At 44.2% G+C, this 26,377-nt stretch overlaps 1 protein-coding gene across 1 annotated transcript; it reads left to right on the top strand.

Annotated features, from left to right (window-relative positions):
* The first annotated feature begins 1,560 nt into the window (after positions 1-1,560).
* On the top strand, positions 1,561-25,638 carry LOC115382848 (synaptic vesicle glycoprotein 2C). Its single transcript, XM_030084765.1, has 12 exons — positions 1,561-2,238; positions 12,505-12,685; positions 14,598-14,749; positions 20,077-20,210; positions 21,065-21,154; positions 21,269-21,379; positions 21,493-21,581; positions 21,802-21,966; positions 22,914-23,047; positions 24,571-24,774; positions 24,930-25,089; positions 25,354-25,638. Exons 1-12 carry the CDS (start codon positions 1,632-1,634, stop codon positions 25,535-25,537), a joined length of 2,211 nt encoding a protein of 736 aa, XP_029940625.1. The 5' UTR covers positions 1,561-1,631; the 3' UTR covers positions 25,538-25,638.
* The last annotated feature ends 739 nt before the right edge of the window (positions 25,639-26,377 follow it).

Genomic DNA, 26,377 nt, shown 5'->3' on the forward strand with positions numbered 1-26,377 from the left:
TTGCAGGTTTGTGCTTTAAACAGCGGAAAGAGCTGCTGTTATCGCAAAGAAGCGCTGAAGTTGTTGACAGTATTTCTGTTTGAAAAACCAATGACTCTGCACTATTCTCCCTTAAAGGTGCTGTAGGCAGGATTTTGGTAGTCAGTGCTAATTTTTCTGTGTTTCCTTTGGATTAAATGTTAGAGTATCCATTGATAATCCTTTAGGAGTGTAGCATAATTGCACTACCGTGAGGGCGCGGCGTTTCCATTTGCCTCTGTTCTGAGCTGAAAAGGAATCTCGACAGCTCCAGGTATCTTTGTCCAATCAGAAGAGCCCCTGAGGCTCTAACCGTGATTGGTCGAGGGGCGTTCGTCGCACGTTCTTGTGGGAGGGGCTTAACTTGCATAAGGGCGTGATGTCAGAGAAAACAGGACAGGATTGGCTGTGCTGGGTTTCCAATCGCCATCTTGGATGGGTCAAATCGCCATCTTGCGGAGATGCCGAATCCTGCCTACAGCACCTTTAATTAAACATTTTATTTTGTTACTCCTCACTATGCTTCCCAGGAACTTTGTCAGCTGTGGTTATTAGCATAAGTATGAAACAAATTCATTGAAAGAACGATCCCCTGTCCAACATGTCATTTGAAGAGACCATAGGATTAATTAAAATTGTATAAAACAATGCGTTTTCATAATTTTTAGGGTTCTGGACCTTTCAATGCCAGAATTTTTTTTTGCTGTTCATTTCAAATGAAGAGAAAAATATATTAATTAAAAATTGAATAAGGCTCATTGGGCCTTGGTGGTTATTAATGTCTTGGGTGCATCGAAAATTAGCAACAAAGTAGTTTTGCATATGTAGTGCCTGATAGTTTTGTTCTCTTCATTGTTTAAAAGTCTCCACTGACTTCCTTTAAAACCACATTTCTTACTCTCACTGCCATTACAAGTATAAAATAATCCCCCTTAAAATATTTGTGTTTCATTTTGAAGAGCAGCAGTGTGATTTGACGTGTTTACTGTTTTCTGTGCAAATTCTGTATTCCACCATATTGAGCCATTTTCCTCTATAGGCTGATGCACAAATGGTATTTTTATTCATGCAGTGGATGAATGATGAGTGTGTGTGTCCACTCATGGAGAATAAACATGTTGAGACTTACTCTGCACCCGCTGTGTAGGGTTTAGATCTGCGGGTTAAAATAACTCGTGGGAATTATTCATTACTCTCTGTGTAAAAATAAAAAAGTGTTCATTTGGATCTCTGCTGACTGGTTAGAAAAGAAAATCTCAGATCTTGGAAACACCTTTTAGTCAAGCCAAACTGATCTTCTCTCTCTCTCTGTGCCCCCACAGGCTGATGGTTTCCTCTGCTGGGCTCTGACAGGACCGAGGATCCCTTCAGTTGGAGATCAGCTGTCTCCATTTCTTGCCTGGTGACTCCCATCTGATGGAATTAGACATCATTACTTAATCATTAATTTGTTGGCAGTGCTAATAAACTGCCTCGAATCCCGCTCCGTCTGGGCGAAGAAGAAGCTCAGAAAAAAAATAAATAAGCAGGTTACATTTGTAGCCACTGGTGGAATAAAAGTGCAAAAGAGCTGAGTCAGAAAGACTTTCAGTGCCTGGTATTCTCGTGCCAAGATGGATGAAACGCATAACAACAGGACTTCCTTGGTCAAAGGTGCCAAGGACATCGCAAAGGAAGCCAAGAGGCACGCTGCCAAAAATTTCAACAAAGCTGTTGATCGCGCCTCGGATGAATACTCAGCCCACCGCAGCTACAACCGCTTCCAGAACGACGACGACGAAGAGGACAACTACAACAGCTACGCTCAGCAAGACGGCCGCTACGCCGACAACGCGGCCAACGACGAGGACGGGGCCTCCAGCGACGCCACGGAGGGCCACGACGACGAAGACGAGATCTACGAGGGGGAGTACCAAGGCGTGCCCGCCTACGGCGACGGCAAACCGCGGGACGGTCAGGCGGCGGCGGGCCAGCCGGTCTCCGACAGCCTGAAGAGCCGCAAGGAGCTGGAGAATGAGAGGCAGGCGGACGAGGAGGAGCTGGCGCAGCAGTACGAGCTCATCATGCAGGAGTGCGGCCACGGGAGGTTCCAGTGGCAGCTGTTCTTCGTGCTCGGCCTGGCGCTCATGTCCGACGGCGTGGAGGTCTTCGTGGTGGGCTTCGTGCTGCCCAGCGCGGAGACGGACATGTGTGTCCCCAACTCTGGCGCCGGATGGCTCGGTAAGGGTCCGCACCGCAACGGGAAAACCCCTCTTCGGTTTTTTTCCTTCTATCAGTTAAATCCAATTCAAGATGACGAGTACACCAAACTGTTCCCAAGCAAAGAAAATACTCCAACCAGTGAGGTTTAGCAGGTTATTCAGAGTCTCACTGATTCATTACATTTCCCACTTTAAGAGAAAACCACACTGCTCTTATCTGGAAGGAGTGAATCTTATGAGCTGGGAGAGTAAAAGTACCAAATATTTTATAAAAATGTAACTTAAAGCGACACAGTTGAGTTTCCTTTGTAGTTACTCGATGTGTTTTTTTCAGCAGTTCATGAATAAGTCAGAATGTTTCTGTGGCTGCTCACAGTAACTTACACAACTCTGCATTACAGTCATTTCCCGCCTTTATGCTGATCTGTGTTCCTCTGTACTGTAATACCATCTGGCACGAAATGACACTTTGAATAATGTTGCATTACTGATGAGTTCTGTGTTTAGCATAGAAAAATTACAAGGAACTGCAAATATTGGTTTGGTGGTAATTATTGCAATCACAAGAACAAGAGCATGACTTTCTGGAGGAAAGGGCGTGCATGTAGAAAGGTTTGACCCTTAAAGGGTCAAATATATACCGGTAACAAAACATCTTTGTGGAAAACCACCAATTTTGAAGAAGGCGACACAGCTTATCTGGTTTTCAGAGTTCGTATCGTCTGTGAGGTGCCTCTTCTTTTCACGTCTGAGATTTGGATCCGTTGCCGAGGAAGGTGTGACTGTCACACCGCGTGAGGATTGCAGATATGTGGCGGAGTGATTGACAGCGATTCTCCTGATCTGGACAGGTAGAGGGAGACCGGGGACAGATGTAGCACTTCCATTTTCTCCAAGGAGGGGAACTCTGGACATGCAGAGTTCAGTGCAGCACTTCTTCCTCTGGCTTTAGAGCAGACGGTGTTATTTAAAGAGTAATAAAACTCGGTAGATTTGAATGTTTGTTGCGTGTCTCTCGATGTTACTTGCAAGTTGTTGGTGCCAAAGAATGAGCTACTCTGTAAGGTGAAGTGGTTTAGAGGGACAAAGACTGGATTATAAATTCTACGACCAGAGTCTGGGTTATAGTTTGCACTCCCATAATGCTTCAGTTATTCAACAACCTGCATGAGCCACACATCCACATTCATTTTGTTGTTGGAGCTTCTGTTCATCTTGAGCATTTTATTTCATTCTGGTTGAATAAATGTAGATAAGCGTCAGTGTTTACACACATGCACGCCCTCAGTCCTTCAAACAGTTGAATAAGTTGACCTCAAGTTTAATAACTTCAGTTGAAAACATTTTGAGATGTTGAGACCAAGCCGTTCCAAGGATTCCCAGTCTCCCCTGAGATTCATCGAACTCTGTTTCCACTCACGGTGCACTCAGTGCAGAGTGGAATCTGATCCATGCAGGATCCGTCTGATACGGGCAGACCGGCGGAGTTATTTGAGTGTGGACGGATTCCTCCTCCTGTTAATGAATTGTGTTGGTAACGACATGCTGACATGTTGCGCGTGCAGACTGCTGGTGGGTGTCGTTTCCCACCGTAATCTCATTGCTCGCGGAGCTGCCAGCAGGTTGTCATGGCACCAGGTATCTGGATGCACGAGTAGGAGGTTAAGCTAGATGCATCTCACCCACACTCGGGAAAAGTTGTGTGTGTCTGTGTGCCACGGTATGACTGCGCCGTGTGTGTGTGTGTGTGTGTGTGTAATTTCTTTCTTTAATATCAAACGTAGCCCAACGGCTCCAGCCTTTTCTCCTCCACCATGCTTGGATGCTTAGAGATAGATGAAAGATTGAGCTATTTACAAATACTCAGAGACCAAAATGCAATCTGTCCTGTCAGGCTATGAGTCTGTGGCTTTAGAACCAACAGTGGAGGAGAGAGAGGAGCTAACCCTGTTTGTTTAGACGCTGCAAATGCATTTATTATTCACCAAGATTTCTATTCTGACTCATCTCTCAGTGGGAGAGACAGGAGGGAAAGAATAGAACGAATGAGTCACTTTACCAACTCTTACACACACACACACACACACACACACACACACACACACACACACAGTGCAGACACTCACTCGTGGGTGTACTGAAAAGGATACACCAGGCTGATTGGTGCTTTGATTGTAGATCACTGTGAAGGTCGGCGACTCTTTTTGTGGACAATATGAGGGTCTTTAGTGGACGTCGTGCTCAAATACAAAAAAAGAGAAAGTGATGCACAAACCTCCTGCGCTCTCGTATGTGGTTGCTGCTGAAACTACAGTGTGTGCCAGGAGCTAAATGCACAACGCCCGGACCTGAAAGGTAGCAATTAAAAACAAAATTCAAAGAAGTCCATGAACTAACCATTACTCAATTTCTTTTAGTCCTTGTGTTGCTCCTCTTTTCTCTGCCCAGAGTCCTTTGATAAGACGACCTTTACGAGTGTTTGTGTGGAGGGGTGGCTGACAGGCAAAATAGTTGTGCACAAACGGAGCATTTGCCATCATGACAAGCAGTTAAAGTAGCAAATAGGATTACATTCATACTGGCTAGATGTCACACTGTGTGTTAAATTACATCCACAAACATAAAAAAGTGGTCGGTTCAGACCGAAGGAGACTCTCCAAGTAGCTGCGGTGAATCAAGAAGATGTGTCGAGAAAAAGGGCAAATTATATTTACAGAAGCTGTGGACTAAGATGGTATGGACTAGAGTACTTTCTAGCACATGCTCATTTGATGCAGCCAGCGTTGGAACCCAGCTGGCCCCTGCTTTAAAATGAAGACCTAACTCAATTCACCACCTGGAGTGACGTATAATTCCATTTGGACCGATGGATGAATCTAACAGATTTATCTGAAGCAGCCACTCGCCTCTTTTTTGAAGTGTCAACATCTCAAGACAAGTATTTTCCAGTTTCACACTCAAGTCTGCCGCCTGAAGAAAGAGCAGTCACTCCCAGTTGAAACTAATTTGTTGGATTTGATTTGTGCTCCCCCACAACATCTTCTGATAAATTAACGTACAACTGGAAGTTATTAAACGCAAGTTAATGCATCATCCCACACATATTAAAAAAAAAAAAAAAACAATTTCCTAAACAGGATATTTCCAAGATAACCTGTTAAATGCAGGAAGATGAAACTACAGAGCTGATGAAAACTAAACGAAGGGCAGCAAATACAAGATTGCTGCAATGACACAAAGCTGCGCAGCGTTCCTCGTTACTCCCTCCTTAAGATCAACAGATCTGAAGTCCTGTCCACATCTCCGCTCTTCAGCTGCCCCAGACCACTCTGCCATATTCAGCTTTGCATAAAATATCTCAATGGGAATGTGACGAGAGATGAATCAATAGTGACTCAAAGGCATATTGAGTGTGTATGATGTGTGTTTAAGACAGGAGGATGATCAAAGCCCTCGGTAATATCAATCTGAGAGATGTCACGACACGTCTGCCTGTATTTCTTCATACATTTTTATTTTTAAAGCTTTGAAGCCAGAGGAATCAGTTTGGCATCTCACAGGGTTTTGAGACCTGAAACTGAAGGATTCAAACAATCATAGATGCATCATGAAAAGTTTTCTAGAAAAGAGCAAATCAGGCACTTGCCTGCAGGACACACACTTTCCATTTTCTTTACTCCCTTCATCCGTGTTTGGGTTGTGAGGGGATGATGCCTGCCCCAGCTGACTCTCGGCAAAATTTGGGGTAAATAGGTCACAAATCCATTAGTGGGCAAAGGCAGGCATACACACACTCATGCAAACTTCACACACACAGAAATTGTAAACTGCAGACCTTGGGACTTCTCTCGTGCTAACTCCCTAATTGAAAAAAAAAAAAAAAAATCCATCTACTAATTTATCTTTTTTAATCATTTTTATCGTACTTTCTTTATCTTCTTGGTTGCTGCCACCCCTGTTAGTTTTATATGCATTACGAAGAAATTTTACTTAAAAAGTGGCATAATTCATAAGAAGTCCTGGGGGCCACGGTAGTATGTATGGCATTACATTAAATATTACAAATTATACTCTCAAACCTACTTATTGACCCAAACCTGCCTTTATAGGCATGAAAACTGATCAATGAAATGCAGCTCTTCTTCCTGACACCGTTGTTGTTTGTGTCTTTGGGACTATTGTGTTCTGAAGATGAAAAGGTTCAAGGAATCCATACTGAAGCTTTACATCCTCATGCAGCGGGAGAAAAACGTGTCTTTCCTCTTGAAAAGCATATTTATTGACTGGCTGTTTATTATTCCCATGCCTAATATACTTGCAGCTGCATATTTCGCTCCTTATTTCTCTTCCCTCTGATAAAATATGAAAGGTGAGATGATAACCAGATACGGCATGTTCTTGTTTTTTTTCCCCCCTCCGCCTCTTTTTTCTTGTGTGTCCTTTGTGTTACCCTCCTGCTGTAATCCCTCTCTTACATCCTCTCACAGCCTCTCTGTGTCTCATAACCACGGCGGCGATCTGAAGATATGGGCTAGAGTTAATCTCTGCAGCATTGTGCTTCACTGCAGTTTAGCCATGGTAGACTGGCTCACGTACCTCCCGAGAGAGAGCGAGAGAGAGCGAGGGAGGGAGTAATGCTTCTACGCACCTTCTATCAACGCCTTTTTTCCCCCTTCCTTTCCTTCAGCACATATGGCTTCCATTTGTCTGCAGGTGTTTTTCTGCACCACAGTTAACATTCAGAGGAAGTTCTGCAAAAAGACATTCCCGCTCGAACGAAGCCGCGCTGCAGGATTTTGCACAAAGCGAGCTCCTCGAGGGCTTCGGCCGAATCGCTGTCAGCTTCCAGGGCCGCTTCGCCTAACTTGGTTTAATTTTTCAAAAGGCCAGACGGCTTCGTGTACGATCACGAGCTGCGCTGACGGCCGACGTTACTCAACACAATGCGATGATGAGTTTTAGCATTAACTATATGAGAAGCGGTTTCCTCCAGTGAAAACAGTGCCGTCAACTCAGGTGAGACAGAGCTGCTCAGTTTTTTAGGTAAACTCCACCGTCGTGAAAACAAATCTGCAGGTGTTGATGTAATTAATACCCCAGGACGGCGCTTCGCTCTCGGGGGTCTCCTCCTGTTTTTTTCCCCCACCAGCCACTTCCGTGTCTCACTCCCGAATGCATCCCGGCCGTCAGTCACTCAGGACCCCTCCGGGAATCCCTCTCATCCGCTGAAGTCCCGAAGCGATTACTTAATGTGCCGAAAGTTACCGCTGAGGAAATTAACGCGCGGTTGTGCTGTCTGCTCGGTGTTCCCGTCTCTCGGCGCTCTCCTCTCATCCATGTCAGGACGCTGCGCGGTGGAGAGAGGAGGAAAGAAAGAAAAAGAGCAGAAAATATCAATAGGGAGCTACACTTACACGTAAGAGCTAATTACTAACGGAGAAGAGAAGCCTGCTCGGAGACCGGCGAACACATCTTAAGAATTAGCTGAAATAATCCCTCAGGATCCAAAATAAAAAAGCTAAAAGGATGTCTGTTCATGCTGGGAAAAAAAGATTACCTTAAGAGTTACGGTGCAACTTTACACAGGTTTATTTTTTTCGTTGCACACTAATATTGCTGTGAGAGAGCATCAGTGATCTGCATGTTTGGATGGAGTTGTAGCTTCTTTTATTTGCATTTCAGAGTTGATGCAGTTGTTAATTTTGTTTTCCAGCTGCTTTTCTTGTTTCTTAACCCCTTGGCGGGTGTGAGTAAAATGTAGATTCCCAGAACAAAACTAAACCTGAGGAATCGGTTGATCCTGCTGTGTTTTATCGGCTCAGTTTTAGGATATATTCATAGTTTGTTTTTTTTAATAAAAATAAACTGGTGGAATTAGACAGCATGGGTGCAGTTCACTTCTGACATTATGGGCACTGTTTTCTCAGTCTGAGTGCACAGCAAGGAAATGACAGGAGCTTAAAAAGCAGAGCTTTCACTGCTTATAAATGTCATCTAAACATCGTCTTCATTCATCCCACTTCACATCACACACGGATACCCAAACAGATAATGTGTCAATACTGACCCTGACACGCAAGTCTTTGGTATTTGGGAGGAAGTTTGACCACTGGAAGAAAACTCGAGCACAGAGATGTTGCATCATGTGGTCAAAAACTGATCTCAGAGCATGATTTTATTTTAAAGCTCCTGAGAATAGAAAGAGATTCTAAACTTCTCCCCTCTGTTGTGTGTTTTTTCGGTTTCAATCGCCTCTCTGAATAACTAACACACATTACTGGATGTAAAGACCAGCTGCTGACAGCAGTGAACACACATTTGCTGTTTGATGGCGACTAATAAAGCTGAATTAGAAAAAAAAAAGAGGTTGTGTGTGTGCACAGAAGGAATCCAGCGGTGAAATAATTAGTTTCATTGTTTACATGCTGCAGATTCTTTCCCTGATAGGTTTGCAAAGTGGTTCATCACACCCCTGTTGTTTAAAACCATTTATTCTGATCAAGGCCGTCCATATGGAGCATTTTCACTGTTGTTTGACTTTTAAAATGGGTTTAATGAGAATATAAAGAGTCCTTTTCCACTGGCCTGTTGTAGCTTCCTAAAAGATGGCCTTCAGTATGAAGTTTGAAGTTAAATGACTCTTGTTTAAAGATAAATATATAATTTTCTAATCTCATGATGTTAATTTTTTCAGTGTTGTACGTTGCCAACGGGGTTCAAATGTTTCGCTTTCTGTTTACCTGCATTTTCAGTCATTTGCTTGTCTTTAAAAGCACTCCCATCTGTACGTCGTCATTCGCTTCCAGTGGTTTTTACTGACCTTGCGCTAATTTACATAAAAAGCCCTCAAGGTCTGACCCCAGTTTGAACCCAGCAGGAAATCACAAATCCAATCTCAGAAAGATTCATACTGCGTCTCAGATGCCCCGTCGCCGCCGCCGCCGCCGCCCTCCCCCTTTATTACAGATACAAACCCAGTGTGAGCGCGGCCATAAAACAAATGAGCCCGTTTTCCCAGATAGCATCTCCCTCAGTACACGCGTTCAGATGTAGCTACACAAATCAAAAAGCCGCCGTGCAGAATGCTGCAGTTTTTTTTTTTCGATGCTCGGCACGATATTTGCGCGGCAGCTGCGGCGTGGCTTCCGCTTTCTATCCCGCTGCCTATAGGAGAGCCCTCTCTGCAGCAGCAGCAGCAGCAGCAGCAGCAGCACAGATCCAGTAGCTGTCACCTGTAATGAATCACCAGCTCTCAGCATCATGTCTGCGCAGCTTGATAAGCCCCTCTACTTTCAGCATATCTGTCCCATCACAACAAACACAACGAGGGCGGAAAAAAAAAGAGAGAAAAAAAGAAAGCTTTCTTTTCCCCGGCCAGCGTTCTCCGTGCTGCCGCCGCGTCGAACAATCGCATCTCCCTTCCCACAGGCATTAGCATTTTTATTAGCACATAGAGAGTAAAGTGGATTATTTACTAGTCTGACAACCTTCACCTCTCTCCACTAAAACTAGCCGTTTTTCTTTGTGCTGCGTTCTTCAGTCTGGGGAGAGAAATGACCTCGACTTGCCGCGGGTGAGCAGCAGGAGAAGACAAATGTCTGGGTTTAAAAACAGACGGGGCTGAGGTCAACTACCGCGACGTTTCCTCCACAGTCAGTTGAAGAAACGCTACCTGATGGTCATTTCATCAAGAGGAAAAATAACCGTAATCGTGACGAATAGAGTCTGGAAACTTTGCCAGATTAAAAGAAATCCTTTTCTAATAATGCACTGAGTTTCTTAAAGTGTCATGTCCAGGATCTTTTTTTTTAAATTTAATTTAATGTGACATTTGTGTTAAATGTCAAATGGTGTTCCCACAAAGAGAGAAATACTGATAGTTTGGAAAGTCCAAACTTTAACAACTGCACCGTCATGCTGTTGTCTGGCTCATCCTGTCAAAGCACCCAAATATTAAAAATAAACAGCTTGTTAAGTGCAGACATTGTTCATAGACAGGATAGGAGTGTTTATTGTTGAGCAGGAACATCGTGTTGCATTGTTGTGGAAGATGCTGCGTATGGAGCCGCCAGGCATGACTCAAAAAAAGAAAGAGCAGTGAGGAGGTTCATGGACTCCGTGAGGGAGGATGTGCAGACGTTTATCTCCTGCATCCTCCTTTTTTACCCTAGAGAGTATTGAAAGAAGAGTATTTGTCGCTACCTGTCAGCTGCGGAGGAGCTCTCGACCTTCTGCTGCAGCAGGAAGGACCTGCAGGAGGTGGTGAGGGTGGCGCTTTGCCTCGTAAATAGACCGCAATCGCGCCTCAGAGATAATTACAAGACACTTTCAGTCTTCCTACACCTGTGGCCCTCTGCGTTTGTTAATAATGCAATTTTAAACTAAAATAACCAACACAAATAAACTAAATGTTTATTAAAAAATTATTAACTCAAACAATTTGCAAGCTCCTGACCTTCATAATAAAGCTTTCACTTGCACAAAACACAGTTAGTTCTCAGCTATAGCAGACATATCGAGCGCGTTGCCAGTTCAGACTGGAACCATTATTCTGGTGGGCGGCGGCTGCAACTTAACCTGCCTCTTCTTGTAATGCAGTAGTAAAATATTTGATATCTGATCCACATCCTGCCTCCTGCAGACTGGCCTGCATCCAGACATATTGAGTATCAATAAACTGAGGTAATTAAATGGTAAATCTCCAGTGCAGTCAAGGCATGGCAAATGTAGAGTCTTGTTGAGGAGACTCACTGTATTATGCGTTGTATCGCCTCAAGCCAAGTCCATTCAGTCAGTCCCTGTTGTGTTTGTACAGTCGCTCAGTGTTCTGTCTATAGCGGTAAATAAAGCAGAAATGATGATTTTGAGCCTGTATTCAGGAGACTGAGAGCTCTGATGCTGTAGCTGTAGCGTCACAGGGTGTCTTTTAACTCACTGCACAAAATCCCTCTCATCTTTTCTCATTCGGTTTGTTTTCGTGACACCCAAACCTCACAGATCTGCGTTACTTTCAATGTTCTCATCAAACGCATTTGCAGCCACAACTGTTTTTCACCAAAATCCCACTTAACCACGCACTGCCGGCACAGCAGCAAGTGGCAGGAAGCCAAAGTCAGCAGTGAGCTCCTCAGAGGAGCGTTTTGGTGGAGGCATCGGTTTGGGAGACGATCACATGGCAGCAGATGGCGTTACAGCACGGAGAGATGTTTATGTCCGTGAATGGAATGACTGCAATGACTTTAAAGTGTAAAATTTTGATGAAGAAAGTGTGAAAGACTGCAAAGTGGTTTTAGGAGGCATTAGTCTTTTTTTTCATTTCAATAAAATTTTTTATTAATAAATTGTGTTATAAAACTATGCCTCACAATTTTCTGTATTCATAAAAAGGGTTGCAGTGACAAAAAAAATGTGTGCAAAAATTTCCCTTTAAAAAAAAAATGATTTAAATAATGTCTTTGTTTTCTTCGCTGCTGTTGCCTCACACCAGAAAGGTCCGGGTTTAAACCGATTTCTTGTCTCTGTTTGCCTTGCATCCGGGCCTGTAGGTTTTTACATCGCTGAAATGTAAGTAAGTAAAAATAATTTATGTAGCACGTTTCACAGATAAAGACCACAAAGTAGTTTACACCATTAGCAGCCTAAAGATAAAAACAGAAATAAAGTGAAAATATATGTAGTGATACTGATGAAATGGGAGTAAAAGCCAAGATACAAAGAGCCAAAACATACATAAACAAAAACTACATAAAATGAAGAAAATTGAGCAGCCACGGGCCAACCGAAAGCCTGCCTGAATAAAGAGGTTTTCAGCTGCCTCGACTGATCTCGGCCGGAGAGGAAGAGCATTCCACAGCTGGAAAAGCACAGTCACCGCGGGTTTTCTACTTGGTTTGTGAGACAGTAAGCAGTTTTTTTCGGCCGGACCTGAGAGCTTCTGTTTGGGGCCTGAGGGTCAAGGAGGTCGGTAATATACCAGGGTGTTTGGCCACCAAAGGCCTTGAAAACTTAACACCGGTATTTTTAAAATGAGCACAAAGCGATTGGGTGGGACGGCGGCGTTCTGTGGGATCTCCGGTCTGTTCTTGTTAAAAGGCGAGCTTCATTCTCGGTGATATTCCTGAACGTGCTGCATGAATGCATGAATGAGGACGAGCGCGAGCTGTCTCCGTCTCTCCAAAGTGTGAAATGTATTCTCCTCACTCAGCGGTTTCACTAACAAACACTTGACTCCAGATGGTTGTGATCACACCTCTCTCTTTTCTCTGCCCCCCCCCCCCCTCTCCAGGCAGCATCGTGTATCTGGGGATGATGTTCGGAGCCTTCTTCTGGGGCGGCCTGTCGGACAAGGTGGGCCGAAAGCAGTGCCTGCTCATATCCATGTCTGTCAACGGCTTCTTCGCCTTCCTCTCCTCGTTCGTCCAAGGCTACAGTATGTTCCTCTTCTGCCGCATGGTGTCTGGCTTTGGGTGAGTTTGCTCTTCTCCACTTCACGTCCTTCTTTTGATGTGTTTGAGATATTAGAGGAGTCCCCTTGCCGGCCTGATGCAGAAACGAGCCGAGCACAGGAAGCGAACGTCTGCATTACTTTTGGAGCAGGAGTGGCCTGCACGGCTGCCCACATCCTTGATAAATGACGTGGTGTCCAATCTCCGTGATCTGACATTCTCCCCAAGCAGCGGCGATGACTGCAGCTGATGCAGGTCTGCCGAGAGAGCAAAATATAAATTAATGTCAGAAGGAACCGTTGCGGACCTGAGGGCGCTGGTGTGATTGGTCTAAAACATTATCTGGCAAAAGCAAAAGTAAAAACCTGTATGAAATCAGTATATTGACAAAGAGTCTATATCTAAATGTCTCATGTCTTTTTTTTTACCTATAACATTACACTACACAGGATAGTTATAAGTGCTTTGTTTACATCTTGAATTATACAAACTGTTTTCCATGATTATGTATTAACTACAAAAATGCATTTACAACTTGCATTAAACCCAACGTGCGTGATTGATCTCAAATGTCATTTTTTAAATTCAGCCATTTATTTGCTGGATGGGCCACATTTTGATAAAGAATTTACAAAATGGTTTAATAAATTCATCCTATACAGACTTTTCTCAGCACCACTACTGCTTTCGGATTTAGTCACAGTTTTATAAGCCAGCAAGAAAAATCTCTCACTGTGGCTTAGATTGAAAAATTGCTTCCACCCTAAAAGCTTTAAATTTTTAATTTGTGACTTTCTCTGTTATTTTTACACTTAATTCTCAATCTATATGCAGAACTGAATGCATCATGTGGGAAGATATATGTAATTGTATATAACCTGTGGATAATATGCTAAGTTTCCTGGAAATGTGCTGAAATAAACAGATCTGTGCTGTTCTGTGGTATTTCAGCTTTGTCTTTTGCAAATCCTCAGTCGAGGAGAAATATGACGGGGCACTGAGTGTTGTTGCCAGTTTGACTGGATCCGGCTTGTTTCATTAAGCTTTCCTTTACCTCATTAACTTTGCCACCGTGAGCCGTCTCAACGAGTGGCAACGCACAAACCGGCGATTCAGTGTCACTTTGTTCAGTCATGCGGATCCTGTTTCTCTCATCCTCCTAACGACTTTCACAAAAATATTAGTACAAATTGCCATTAGGAAGATGTCATTTTTAAATTATTTTAAAAGTACTGAATGCCAGATGAAGTGTATTTTAACTAAACCAAGCTTTTCCCTTTTAAAAAACAGCTAATCTAACAAGAGATAAAACTTGTACGCCCTGAAACCCAGACTTTGCAGACTTTGCTGTCTCTGACTGCGTCATTCTGACGTCTGCGTTATAAACGAGGACGGGTGTGGGTGTGCGGACTCTTTCCATATTTCTCTTGCTCTCATGAATTAGCTCGCCATGCATGGATGTAGTAAGAAATCAAAACGTCGCAGTTGGCTGCTCAAGAGAGGCCGCTCGGTGGCAGCAGCTTGTTATACAGCACAGATCAGACTTTTAAAGGGACAGTTCAACAATTTGCAAAACTGCACGTTAACCAAGAGCCACTTTCCAGCCCATGAAAATGATGCAGCAAACTTTGTGCTTTGTTTGTCATTTTCCTGAAAACTTTGTCAATCACACAGAGAAACTGATTAAATGGTTATCTAAACCTTTCCAAGGCCACCTGCATCATAAAACACCATCTACTCCACTTGTGTGCAGTGTTTTGGAATCATGAATTAAATGGGAACTGAGTGTTTACACACACATTGTTTTTTTTAGAGATTCTCGAAGTTGTTTCGTTGTGGCCACATGGTCTTCTGTAACTAACTGTTTTTTGTTTATAGTGGCACAAATGAGGCTGGACTTCTGATAGCTGATCGGAACAAACTGTGTTTGCAGGATTGGTGGGGCGGTACCGATCGTGTTCTCGTATTTTGCGGAGGTTTTGGCTCGGGAGAAGAGAGGGGAGCACCTGAGCTGGCTCTGCATGTTCTGGATGATCGGAGGAATCTACGCCTCAGCCATGGCCTGGGCCATCATCCCCCACTACGGTGAGTGACAGCGGCCGTTTCTACCAAACTCTGCAGCTGCTGAAGTGTCGATGTTTGAGTCAGTCGCTGGTGAATGTGGTTTGTTCATGTATATAAACACCATTGATTGAGGATTTAAGGAAAACAAAAACACTTGCAGCTGATTTAAGATCACCAATGAACCCAAAAAGTCGTCCACCGCAGCAGGGAACTGAAAAGAACTAAGAAAACTCGTGCAGAAAGTGCAAACTCCACACAGAAAAGCCCTTTCTTCCAGCGGCTTTAAATCACGCTGACCGTGACTCTGCCATGATAGAATAAGACTTCTCCAGTCTTCGAAAAATGAGAAATCTATGAGAAGCTTTACAACTCGGTGACACACTCCGCTGCCAAAAAGACTGATTTTATAGCGCCTCTTCCTGAGCTGGATAAAGTGGTGAAGATGAGAAACTGAGCGAAAAGCATTAAAGTGTTGATCACTTTATTACTGCTTGTCCGACACGAGCGTCACATGGCAGACTGAAACGTGGAATTCCCCAAATATCTACATAATATCGTCTACTTAGATTGTTTAAGGTATTTACAGTTGTCTTTGGTCTGTTATTTCAAACTTTCAAACTTCTTTTTTCTTTTTTCACTTTCTCCGTCTTTACTTTTCAAGAGTTTCGTGTGAGAAGCCAAATCTCTCTGCTTCATTGACTTTTGACTGCATGATTTCTAATCTCTGTGTTTTGGGTCCTACATGAACACTTTAATGCGGAGCTGCAAGCGTGGAACTTTCACTGCATTGGAGAAGTGTTTACTGTGTTTTCCTGTCTTCAGTCTGTGAACATTTCGTTTCACGGCTGAGTTTAGAATGCCGTGTGCTGCAGTCATAACGTGTGGAGGAGGTAACGACATGGATGACCTTCTTCAGATCTGTAAAAGCAAAGGACGACCTGATCTGAGTTGTATACGTCAGCTGAATGAAGAATCCACCACTGCACTTACTTACTTGAGAATCACAGCTCCAGAGTTATACAAATTAAGCCAGCGTCGTTTGACCGTTTGAAAGAAATCAGGTAAAACTACGAGGCTCTCAATTTTATGGGAGAAATTGAAGATTTTCTAACCGCTTCATAAAATGCAGTATTTTACATGACACAAAAAGTCAAATATTACGACATGTCTAAACAAACAGACGGAGCTGAAATTGAATTCTGTGAAAGAAAAAACAGAGAGAGAGAGACAAAGTCACTTCATCATGTACTTCAGACTCCAGCGAGCCAGGTTTCAAAGAGGAGACGTTCCACTCGCGTCAGCGGTTAGAACATCACTGCAAATAGAAATATGGCTGTACAGTTTGACTGGGAGGTTTACTGTTTATGCTCCCGGCGATAACCTCCACCCTGCGCCGCTGCAGCCGAGCACGTACAGAGCGACATGACTCTCGACGCACCGGGAGCTCTGCAAATAGTCCCTGTTCCGGGCTTGATTTAGACATCTTCAGGGGGTCCATGCAAACGACCGGTAGTGGTAAAGGTGTGAGCAGGAAAAGCTACGGAGCGTATGTCAGCACACTGAGATACACGAGACACACTCAGCTGAGGAGACATTGATTTTTAGAAGTTTTAGGCTGTCTTGAAGGAGAAATATAGTGTAGGTTTCATCTGGGTGTTCTCAACAGGAACATTAACTTAATGTGATTTAGTCCAGGAGCTCATTCAGTAAACAGGACTTCAGTGGAATAGTAACTATCGGATGATGCTAATGTGAACAGTTGACTCAGCGAAAGCTGTCCAGCTGCTTTCAGCTTCATCAACAGAAAGAAGCCCAGAGGAACCCCGGTAATTAATACATAGTTGTCACTTAGTTCCAACTATTTCCAGCAGTTTACATGCATTACAAATGTTTTACTCCATTCCTCTTCAGTTTATCATCGGTGTTTTTCAGTTGCAGAAACCTGCTTCCCCGTATAAGAAATTTCATAAAGCTTAGTGTGAGTGAGAGCAGGAGGACGGCAGAGTACGGAGGAGGTGTGTGTCAGAAGATAAGAACAAAATGAGCGAAATGAAATCAATCCGGCATCGAGGACTGCGGCTGAGAGAAGAGGAGCAGCGAAAGAGATTAGAAGGACAAGGGGGAAGGCGAGGTGGAGAGTGCGCTTGATTTATGTGGCCTGTGTCAGGGATAATCGAAAGGTGAAGGGATACAGCAGAGGGCTGGAGGGAGGCGGAGTCGCAAAACAGAGACAAAAGCAGAGAGAAAGACGAGAAAGAAACGAGCAGAAAGCAGATGCATGAAGGGAGAAGGCTTCTTTCGGTTGGTTCTCGTTCTCAGGAGCATGTTGTTATAAAGAAGCTCACTCTCGGACGCTGACCGACCCCCTCCCTCTGCCGGGGACTGTGTGCGACTCCATTATTTGCGGACGCCGACTTGATTAAGCACCTCTATAAAGACGTCGTCTTATCTAGAATGAAGCCACAAGAACTTCTGTACAATATGTAAATAAAACTAGCAAGGAGGGAAAATGTTTTCTTTCTACCAGAGAAACTAAAGCAGTTTAGAATTTTTTTCAACCATCATAAAATGAATTTATGGATTTAATGAGATGCCTGTAGGAAAACAGGACACATTCAAAGTATGAACTTCAAACCAAATTTGATGAAATTCTGTTGAAGCTGAGACCAATGCAGCCTCAGAACTCTTTGAGCCCTTTTCAGTGGTATTAATGCTACGAATCGTCTGCGGTCCGGCGCTGAAGGACATTTCTACAGTTTTTTGAGTCCGCGTTTGCTCTTGTCGTGACGTTGTCTTTAGAAATTTATACACTGTGTGATCTTGTGCCGTGATGGATGGTAGATATTGCTCCGGGATAATATCTCTGTCTGAGGCTTAAAAATCAAGTCTCCTCCAAAGTGAAGAAGAAAAAAACAAAACAAAACACTCAACTCATATCAGACAGTAAGAGGGGGGTTCAAGGCCGTTCTCATGGTTTTTCCACCGGAGATAGACGAAGAGAATTTTCTGCCCTCAGCTACTAATCAATAAAAATGCAGCAGAAAATGACCTCATGACCGACGTGACACTGGTCCGACAACTTAACGATTGCTCCCAGATTTCCATGAAGCTCACAGAATTTGCATATCTTGTGTGTTAGTATCCTGTTGAGGGGTATTTTGACACAGGACAGGAAAATGGGGGAGATACTACAGCCTGGAAAACAACCATCTCGACTAACTTTCTCCACAATTAAGCATTTTCCTCTTCTAGTTACTGTGCTTAATTGAAATTGAATGCGTCTTCAGGCGAAGTACTTGTCCAGAAATACGTCATTATTCCCCAAACGCAAAGTTTTTTTTTTTAGCTGTGACGCTTGGCCGCATTCATTTCAATCCCTGTTGTGCAGCTGAAGCTCAGCGTCTGCCCGCACGCACATTTACCCCCCCCGTTCCTACCCAGAGACATCTGCTTCCATCTTCTCGCTCCTTCACCGGCCGCCACCATCTTTATTCATGTAAGTGAATGTGAGCGCACCGGCGGAGGCTCATAATTGAGGTCAATTGATTAAACGCCAGTGTTTTAACACTTTTTTTTTCCTCTCAAGATGCAGTGGAGTGTGGGTAATAGGTTCCGCCGCAGTGCACTTTCCATTGACTGGTGGACAAAGGCCAGTGTGTGTGTGTGTGTGTGTGTGTGTGTGTGTGTGTGTGTGTGTGTGTGTGTGTGTGTGTGTGTGTGTGTGTGTGTGTGTGTGTACATGTGTGTGTGCCTGCGCACGTGTACCATTTTGTCTGTTTCCGAGAAAGCGATACAGTAAAGAAAGTGGTAAACTGCAAGAAAAGGTGTGTGTGTGTGCATGTATGTGTGTATGTGTGTATGTGTGTAAGTGTGTGTGTGTGTGTGTGTGTGTGTGATGTTCCTCTACCCTCTGTGCTCATGTGTGCTCATTCTCGCACCTATCTGTGCTTTAAAATTTGTGTCAAAGCTTTGCACAATGGCCAAGGACAGTGTGTGTGTGTGTGTGTTTGCATACGTGTGTGTGCGTGCGTGTGGTGTGTACGTGCGCTCACTTGCAGTGGAGTAGGGACATAAATCTTTCTGAGTATCTGAATCAGTCAGCCATTCCCTCCAGTCCATTATAGCTATAATCCCCCTAATGAGGTTTGTACTGGTACAGGCTCGAGCAGCCCCACAGGCCACACACACACACACACACACACACACACACACACACACACACACACACACACACACACACACACACACATTTTTGGCCACACCAACATTCCTCGCTGACGCGTTGTCACAGACATGACTGTATCAACAAAAAACGCTTTTGCATCACTGTGCAGTGACTTCTGCAGCCAATCTAATAGATCATCTAAATTGAATTTGTTGCGAAGCACTTTTTTTTTTTTTTCCCTCCGCGCGGAAAGTCAATGAGAAGCTTTGACAAAGGGGGTCATTTATAAAGCGTTACACATCTTTTACTCATCTCTTTCTGAAAGATTTTATGCTGCACGATCTCTCTGACTTCCCCTTTTAATGGCAGAACTTCATGCTGATCACATCCCACAGTTAGACACAGGTCAGTTCAACTTTTGTCCACTTTTTTTTAACTTGCTGAAGTAAAAATAAGTTTTCTGGGGTTTTTTTTTTCTTAACATAATTTGATGTGAAAATTCGAATCCGGTCTGAAAAAGCCATAATGGGTCGGTGTCCTGTGTTTTATCACTCAAGACACATCTCACTCACACACACACACTCGCATTCGAACCTGAAGGCAGTTTTACAGCCACCAGTCCATGTTGTTGAGCTATGGGGAAAAAAGCTGTAGTACCAGTGTAAAAACAGTCATTCAAACTGAACGGAAAGGCTCCCCCAAGTCCTGAACTGCGGCTTTTCTGGCTGTGAAGCCAGAGTGCTGAACACGACGCTGTGTTACCAAACATCTCTCAGTTTTACATCTTAATCTCTGAAGTCACAAGCTGGTGAGAGGGTGAGCCTGCCGATCACACTGAAACTCAAAGTAGAAATGCAATTTCTCAATTATCAACCGATGAAAATGGATTAAAACAAATGTAACAGATTAGCACAAAGTTCCTGCAGTCATAGTTATTAGGAGGAAGAAATTAAGGACTGTAAATCCAGTGTTTGACCTGCAGGTTAATTAATTTCATCAGAGAAACATTGTGTGTGTTTGTTAGAGTGTAAATGGGCGAAGATGTAAAAGCCACAGCGGGCTCGACCTGCAGGCTCAAACTGCTTCGTTTTTATGTCTCCTTGTGTTGTGGACGCTGCGCTCGTCACCCGACGAACGTGCACATTTAATGGTGTCTGTTATTGGCGTCCCCCCTGTGTTGCAGGCTGGAGCTTCAGCATGGGGTCGGCCTACCAGTTCCACAGCTGGCGAGTGTTTGTGGTGGTGTGCGCGCTGCCGTGCGTCTCTGCGGTGGTTGCTCTCACGTTTATGCCCGAGAGCCCGCGCTTCTACCTGGAGGTGAGGCGGAGGCGGAGAGACGCAGTTATCACAGCACATTTCTCTTTAAAGGCAGAGACGATGAAACTCAGTGACAAATTTGTGGTTTGTATTTGAAATGCAAAACTTAATCTTCCTCATTGTTGCACTAAAAGATGTATTTTTTCCTTTTTTTTTTTTTTAAATTTAATGGCCAAATGATGAATTAAACCTTCTTAGAATTTAAGAAACATGAAGGCTGGCAAAAGTTCAAATACAGTGACATTTTTCAGGTTCAGGATTTTTTGTGTGTCTGTACACTATTACTTTGTTAATACGCTGTTTACTGATTTAAAATATCATTGATTCTGTTTCATTCCGCACAAGATTCCAACTTTAAATGAATTGAAATGGCCAGAAAAATCTGACATTTGAATAATTTTATGATTAAACCAAGCTCAAACATTTAGCTGATTTATTTAGATTCTGTAGTCCCCACTGAATAAATTCAGTGTGAAAGCTGAATTGAATCATTTCAGACAGTAAACTGTTTTGCTTGTAGTATTTTATCTGAGCTTACAGAGAAGCTGAATAATTCACGTGTTACTCTGGCTATGCTGTCATCCTCCTTTTAGACTCTAAAGAGCACATTAAGAATTGATATCTACATTACTCATCAGCAGTGTGAACCGATGATTCCAGTAAATCCTCTAAATATGTGTTCGTCAAAGCTGCTAATATGTTTCCTGAAGTAATTAATGTGACGAGAGAATGAAAATGAAGAAGCCAGTAAAACGTGACGATGTTTGGCCTCGAAAAGATAAATGTGACTACCGTGATGTCTGTGAACGTGTTTGCAAAGTCTGTTTAACTTCGGCAAATGAACGGTTCCCCAGACGGGCAAACACGACGAGGCCTGGATGGTGCTGAAGCAGATCCACGACACCAACATGCGCGCCCGCGGAGAGCCCGAGAGAGTCTTCACTGTGAGTGCACGGCACGCTGGCCTCGGCACTTTATTATCTCTGCTGATGCCGCCGCCGCCGCCGCTGCTGCTGCAGTGCCATTAGCAGGTGACAGATCAGTATCTCCCCCTGCAGGTGAACAGGATCAAAATCCCCAAACAGCTGGACGAGCTGGTGGAGATGCAGAATGAATCAGCCAACCCGGTGCTCAAGGTCCTCTTCAAGATCAAGGCCGAGCTCAGAGGAGTATGACGCAGCGTTACTCTGGACCCAGTTCGCTTCGGTTTATCCAGGTTGTTTTTCACATAAATGCAGTAAACATCTGCTCTTCTTCTTTCTTTTTTCTTCTTTTGAAATAGATCTGGTTGACTTTCATGAGATGCTTCAACTACCCGGTGAAAGACAACACGGTGAAGCTGGCCGCAGTGTGGTTCACGCTTTCCTTTGGGTGAGAAATCTTCTGCACAATACTTGATATTTCACCTAATTACCAGTTAGTTAGCTCTTATCTTCCTGATGAAATTTCAAAACTCAGATCAGACTTAGTTACACACTGAATTGCTTTTTTCTGGACATGTTTTTTTACAACAACTGAAAGCTTTAGAATTTTTTTTTAAGCATTTGTTATCCTAAAAGTGTCTCAGTAATCAGGCTTCGGACATTCCCAGGTACTACGGACTCTCGGTGTGGTTCCCGGACGTGATCAAGCACCTTCAGGCCGACGAGTACGCCTCGCGAGTCAAGATCCACAACAACGAGCGAATCGACGATTTCACCTTCAACTTCACCCTGGAGAACCAGATCCACCGGAACGGAGTCTTTCTGAATGACAGGTCTGAAAGCCTGAATTCCCCGACACGCATGAGGAAATTATTAAAAGCACTGTTACACGTTGCGATCTGAACCTGCGAGCCTCCCCCGGCTCCGTTGTTGCTGTGCTAAAACGCTGCCTGTCCCGTTCTGGGATAGCAGCACTATTAGTCATTCCCACAAACAACAACCCACTGCAGGTAATATTAATCCTTCCTATTTTATCTCCTTCCCACCAGGAAATTAAAAAGCTTATCGCTCTCTCTCTCTCTCTCTCTCTCTCTCTCTCTCTCTCTCTCTCTCTCTCTCTCTCTCTCTCTCTCTCTCTCTCTCTCTCTCTCCTTCCCCCCCCCATCCATTGGTCCTCCTCTTGGTTATGACTCTGGTTTGCTCAAAGGCCAAGCAGAACACACACTGATACGCTGTTTTTGTTCTTTTTGCGTTCTCACTGGAGACCACCGGGCTTTTATTAAGAGATGAAATCAAGACCAGTGCAGCAACACTGTGTCCAGGAGCATGCAGCAGGTCGCACCGATCAACCCTACGATACGTTAGACATGTGGGGTTTACCTGAGGAGACGATGAACCAAGTATATGTACTGGGAAGAAGAATTTCTAGAGTTAGAGTAATGAAATGAGTCTGTCTTGATCCTGATCATGACTCAGTTCGCCTCCCAGCGAATAAACCCGTTAAAATTTAAATTTACCCCCTCCTATGTGCTCTTTGTTACTTTGCACTTTACGTCGGGCTTCCATGAATGTGGATTTTAAAATGTGAAGTTATTATAGACTGCAGAGTTTTTGCAGAGCGAAAAGCTCCTTGTATTTATTTATTTACTTATTGGGAAACTACAAAAAACAGCAGTGAAACTTCAAATTTACTGAGACTTATGCCAGAATGTGTTACAAATCCGTTACATCGGCTCGGTCTTTGGGCCTCTTTTAAAGAAATCTCTCTCTCTCTCCACAGGTTCATCAGCATGAAGTTCAAGGCGGTCACTTTCATTGACTCGTCTTTCCTCAACTGCTTTTTCGAAGATGTTTCATCGGTGGGATCCTCCTTCAAAAACTGCACCTTTGTGGACTCTTTCTTTTACAACACTGGTGAGTTTACTCCCGCTCAAACACACTGGCATTCAGGACGCTCCTCCCGTTAATCGGGCTGCCTGTATTTCCTACCAGCCCAGAAAAATCCCATTATACTGTAGATGTCATTCGTTTTCAGCCGACGCGTTGCTCAGAGGAGAACGAATGTGCTTGAGGACTTCTTGGCTTTGCCTTATGCAACTAAATTACCGGTTAACCTCTCTGTGGCCCGCGCAGATTGGCTTTCTGAACTATCAGCGGCCGTACGTCACAAACAAACCAGGCAGCCCAGACTACAGAACCCTCAAAGAGGCAATATCTCACCGCACAGACTCCCACAGTGAAGCTGTTAGCGTATACTGATTCCAACATCACACAGCTCTCATGATTGAATATTTCATTTTTCTTTATTTTTCTATCAAGAAACATAAACCGAGGCACCTGCGTCAGCATCAAGAAACATCAAATTGCGTCCCGACGTGGGTAAAAAAAAAAAGGGGAAAAAAATGCAATCAAATCATTTTAGGGTTGAAAACACCAGCAGGGAGAGAAACAGGAAAGGAATTTCAAGTTACATGCAGCTGAATCAGACCTTGTGGGAGTGCGGGGTGGAAAAAAAAAAAAAAAAAAAAAAAAAAAAAAGCGTTCCCTCCAGCACTGGGGAAAGCGCTGAACGTGGAAACAGTGAGGGCACGTCAGGCCGGCTGCTAATGCCCCCTGGGAAATGTGGTCTCTTTGCCCCGCGCGACGCGTCTCTCGGGGAGCGGAGGATGAAGAGAAATGAGGAGAGACAGAAGGAGACGGGGGAGGGAGGAGTGTGTCATGAGAGCAGAGGTGAGAGCAGGGGACGCTTCCTCGCTGCTGCACCTGCTGGAGTTTATTAAAAGATGTGGCTATTTATGGAGCGCCGGCCAGCAGTGAAACCGTACAGACAACTGATCCCATGAATGCAGCATTTAATCAAAATAAATCTTTATTATGACATATTAAATCCCAAAAGGGTACAAATAAATAATGGTGAATAATTTTAATATTTTCCAGTAAGTTTTTTTCTTTGTAGCGCACAAATGATTTTTCTCTCCAGAACATTTTATTTCAAGTCGGTCCAGCCGTACGTCTGGTTTGCCTGTTTATCTAATCGAGGGTTGCAGCGCGCTGGAGCCGAACCCTCGTGACCATATCGGAGAAAGCAGGTTGCGCCCTGGACAGAACGCACGAACGGGCCATTCTCAGTCAGGCTGCAGATGCAAGTTTTTTGAACTCTGGGGGATAAAAAAACCCCCAGGAGAGAACATGCAAACTCTGGTTACCTGACCAACCTTCCTTTTTAGAGTCTGAGATAAATCTGTTTGTGATGAGAGCAAACTCTCCGAATTTACACACATTTTAGCTCAAAAACGGTTTTTATATATCAGTTTAAAAACATGGATTGTGGATTGTGATCATACCTCATCATATCATACAGTATTGTACAGTGCAGTGCTGTATTGCGTCCTAATATTGCACATTTCTTCAAACTATATTGCCTCTTGTAATTCCAGACATTGACGATGCCAAGCTGACGAATTCCAGGGTGATCAACAGCTCCTTCCACCACAACAAGACGGGCTGCCAGATGACGTTCGACGACGACTACAGCGCCTACTGGGTCTATTTCGTCAACTTCCTGGGAACGCTGGCCGTGCTGCCCGGAAACATCGTCTCCGCCCTCCTGATGGACAAAATAGGGCGCCTGAGCATGTTAGGTATGATGACGGGAGGACCTGCTCTGACTTTTAGCTCTGGGACACGAATAGCAGAGCTGTGACGCCGACCTTTAAGCCTGCAGTGACCTCTAGTGACGTAGAGAAGGCCGTTCGGTGACGGAGACGTGAGCCGTGTGCTGCTCTGTGCCCCGCAGGAGGCTCCATGGTGCTCTCGGGCATCAGCTGCTTCTTCCTGTGGTTCGGGACCAGCGAGTCCATGATGATCTTCATGCTCTGCCTCTACAACGGGCTCAGCATCTCCGCCTGGAACTCTCTGGACGTGGTCACGACCGAGCTGTACCCGACGGACAGGAGGTGAGGCTCCAGAGGAGACGGGAACAAGTGGAACGAGAGGAAACGTAGTTTTTTATCAGGAAACCACTTGAATGCTGCCGTCTTTAATTTGTAAGTGCGTTATTTAGAAAATATTCTCAAGTAAGTACAGTTGCATTCTTAAGACATTTTTTAATACTTGATTGGATTGACTTAATTTTGAGAGGGAAATAAAAAGAAGCATGTATTCTTTCCAGCTTTGAGTGAGCCATACAAACCACGCGTTTGGTTCTCGTCTGTCCTCAGGGGCACGGGCTTCGGCTTCTGCAACGCCATGTGCAAGCTGGCGGCGGTGCTGGGCAACCTCATCTTTGGATCGCTGGTCGGCATCACCAAGGCGATCCCCATCCTGCTGGCGTCGGCCGTGCTGGTCGGCGGCGGGCTGGTGGGGCTCCGGCTGCCAGACACACGGGCCAACGTCCTCATGTAAACCTCGGCACTGACCGGCCCGCTGTTTACCAGGTATTTACTCAGCGTCCTGAACAATGAATCGTCCAGGAAACGAGCTTTGCTGCCATAATTATTATTTGATCAATAGCGTCCAAACTCAGTCAGACACACGACGGGTCATTGTTGGGTAATTTCTGAGCGAAATACCTGGTAACATAGAATAGTGAAATGCAGTTTTACCGAGCTGTGGATGTACAGAGGACGGCCGTTTGAAATATCGCAGTTACTTATTTACAAGTTTCCAGTTGTGATTCTTGCAGGATTTCAAAAGGAAATGTTACTTTTGGGAAGCGAGCTGGGATTGTCAGCAGCGGCGAAACTCTGTAGATCGACAGCTCTTCGACGACCACGGGCTGTTTCACACATGCAACCCACAGGTGCATGTGCCAAAGCTGCGAAAGGCTTGGACTTCAAACAACCTTCCTCTTCCAGACTCCTCTCGCTCTTTGCTCAGATTAAAATAAAACAGTTTGACATTTCACCAAAATATACTTTTTTAAGCTACCAACCACTTAGCTGTGAGGCTGGAAGTGAGGGATACTGATGACTTGGCTCGATTGAAAAAAAAAAACAACAGCTGCTTGTGTGAACCAATCAGCCAGAACTTTATGACCACTTGGCGGGAAAGTGATTATCTCTTAACCACTGTCTAAGTGGTCTTAATGTTATGGCTGAACGGTGAGAGTCAGGCTCACTTCTCCCCTAGTTCCAGCCTTTAAGCGTAGTTCGTCTGACCAGCTGGCTGTAGCTTCATGTCCACTCATGAGACAACTCTTCTCTTCGTACTGAGCAAAAAGAAGTTAAGAAATGCAAAGTTTCA

This window comes from Salarias fasciatus, assembly GCF_902148845.1.
Source record: "Salarias fasciatus chromosome 7 unlocalized genomic scaffold, fSalaFa1.1 super_scaffold_4, whole genome shotgun sequence".
NCBI lineage: Eukaryota > Metazoa > Chordata > Actinopteri > Blenniiformes > Blenniidae > Salarias > Salarias fasciatus.

Excerpts from the sequence above, each read along its gene's own strand:
- LOC115382848 (XM_030084765.1), top strand. The coding sequence starts at position 1,632 with ATGGATGAAACGCATAACAACAGGACTTCCTTGGTCAAAGGTGCCAAG. Across the intron at positions 2,239-12,504 it reads CTCTGGCGCCGGATGGCTCG|GCAGCATCGTGTATCTGGGG; the intron begins GTAAGGGTCCGC and ends CCCCCTCTCCAG. Across the intron at positions 23,048-24,570 it reads CTCTTTCTTTTACAACACTG|ACATTGACGATGCCAAGCTG; the intron begins GTGAGTTTACTC and ends TTGTAATTCCAG.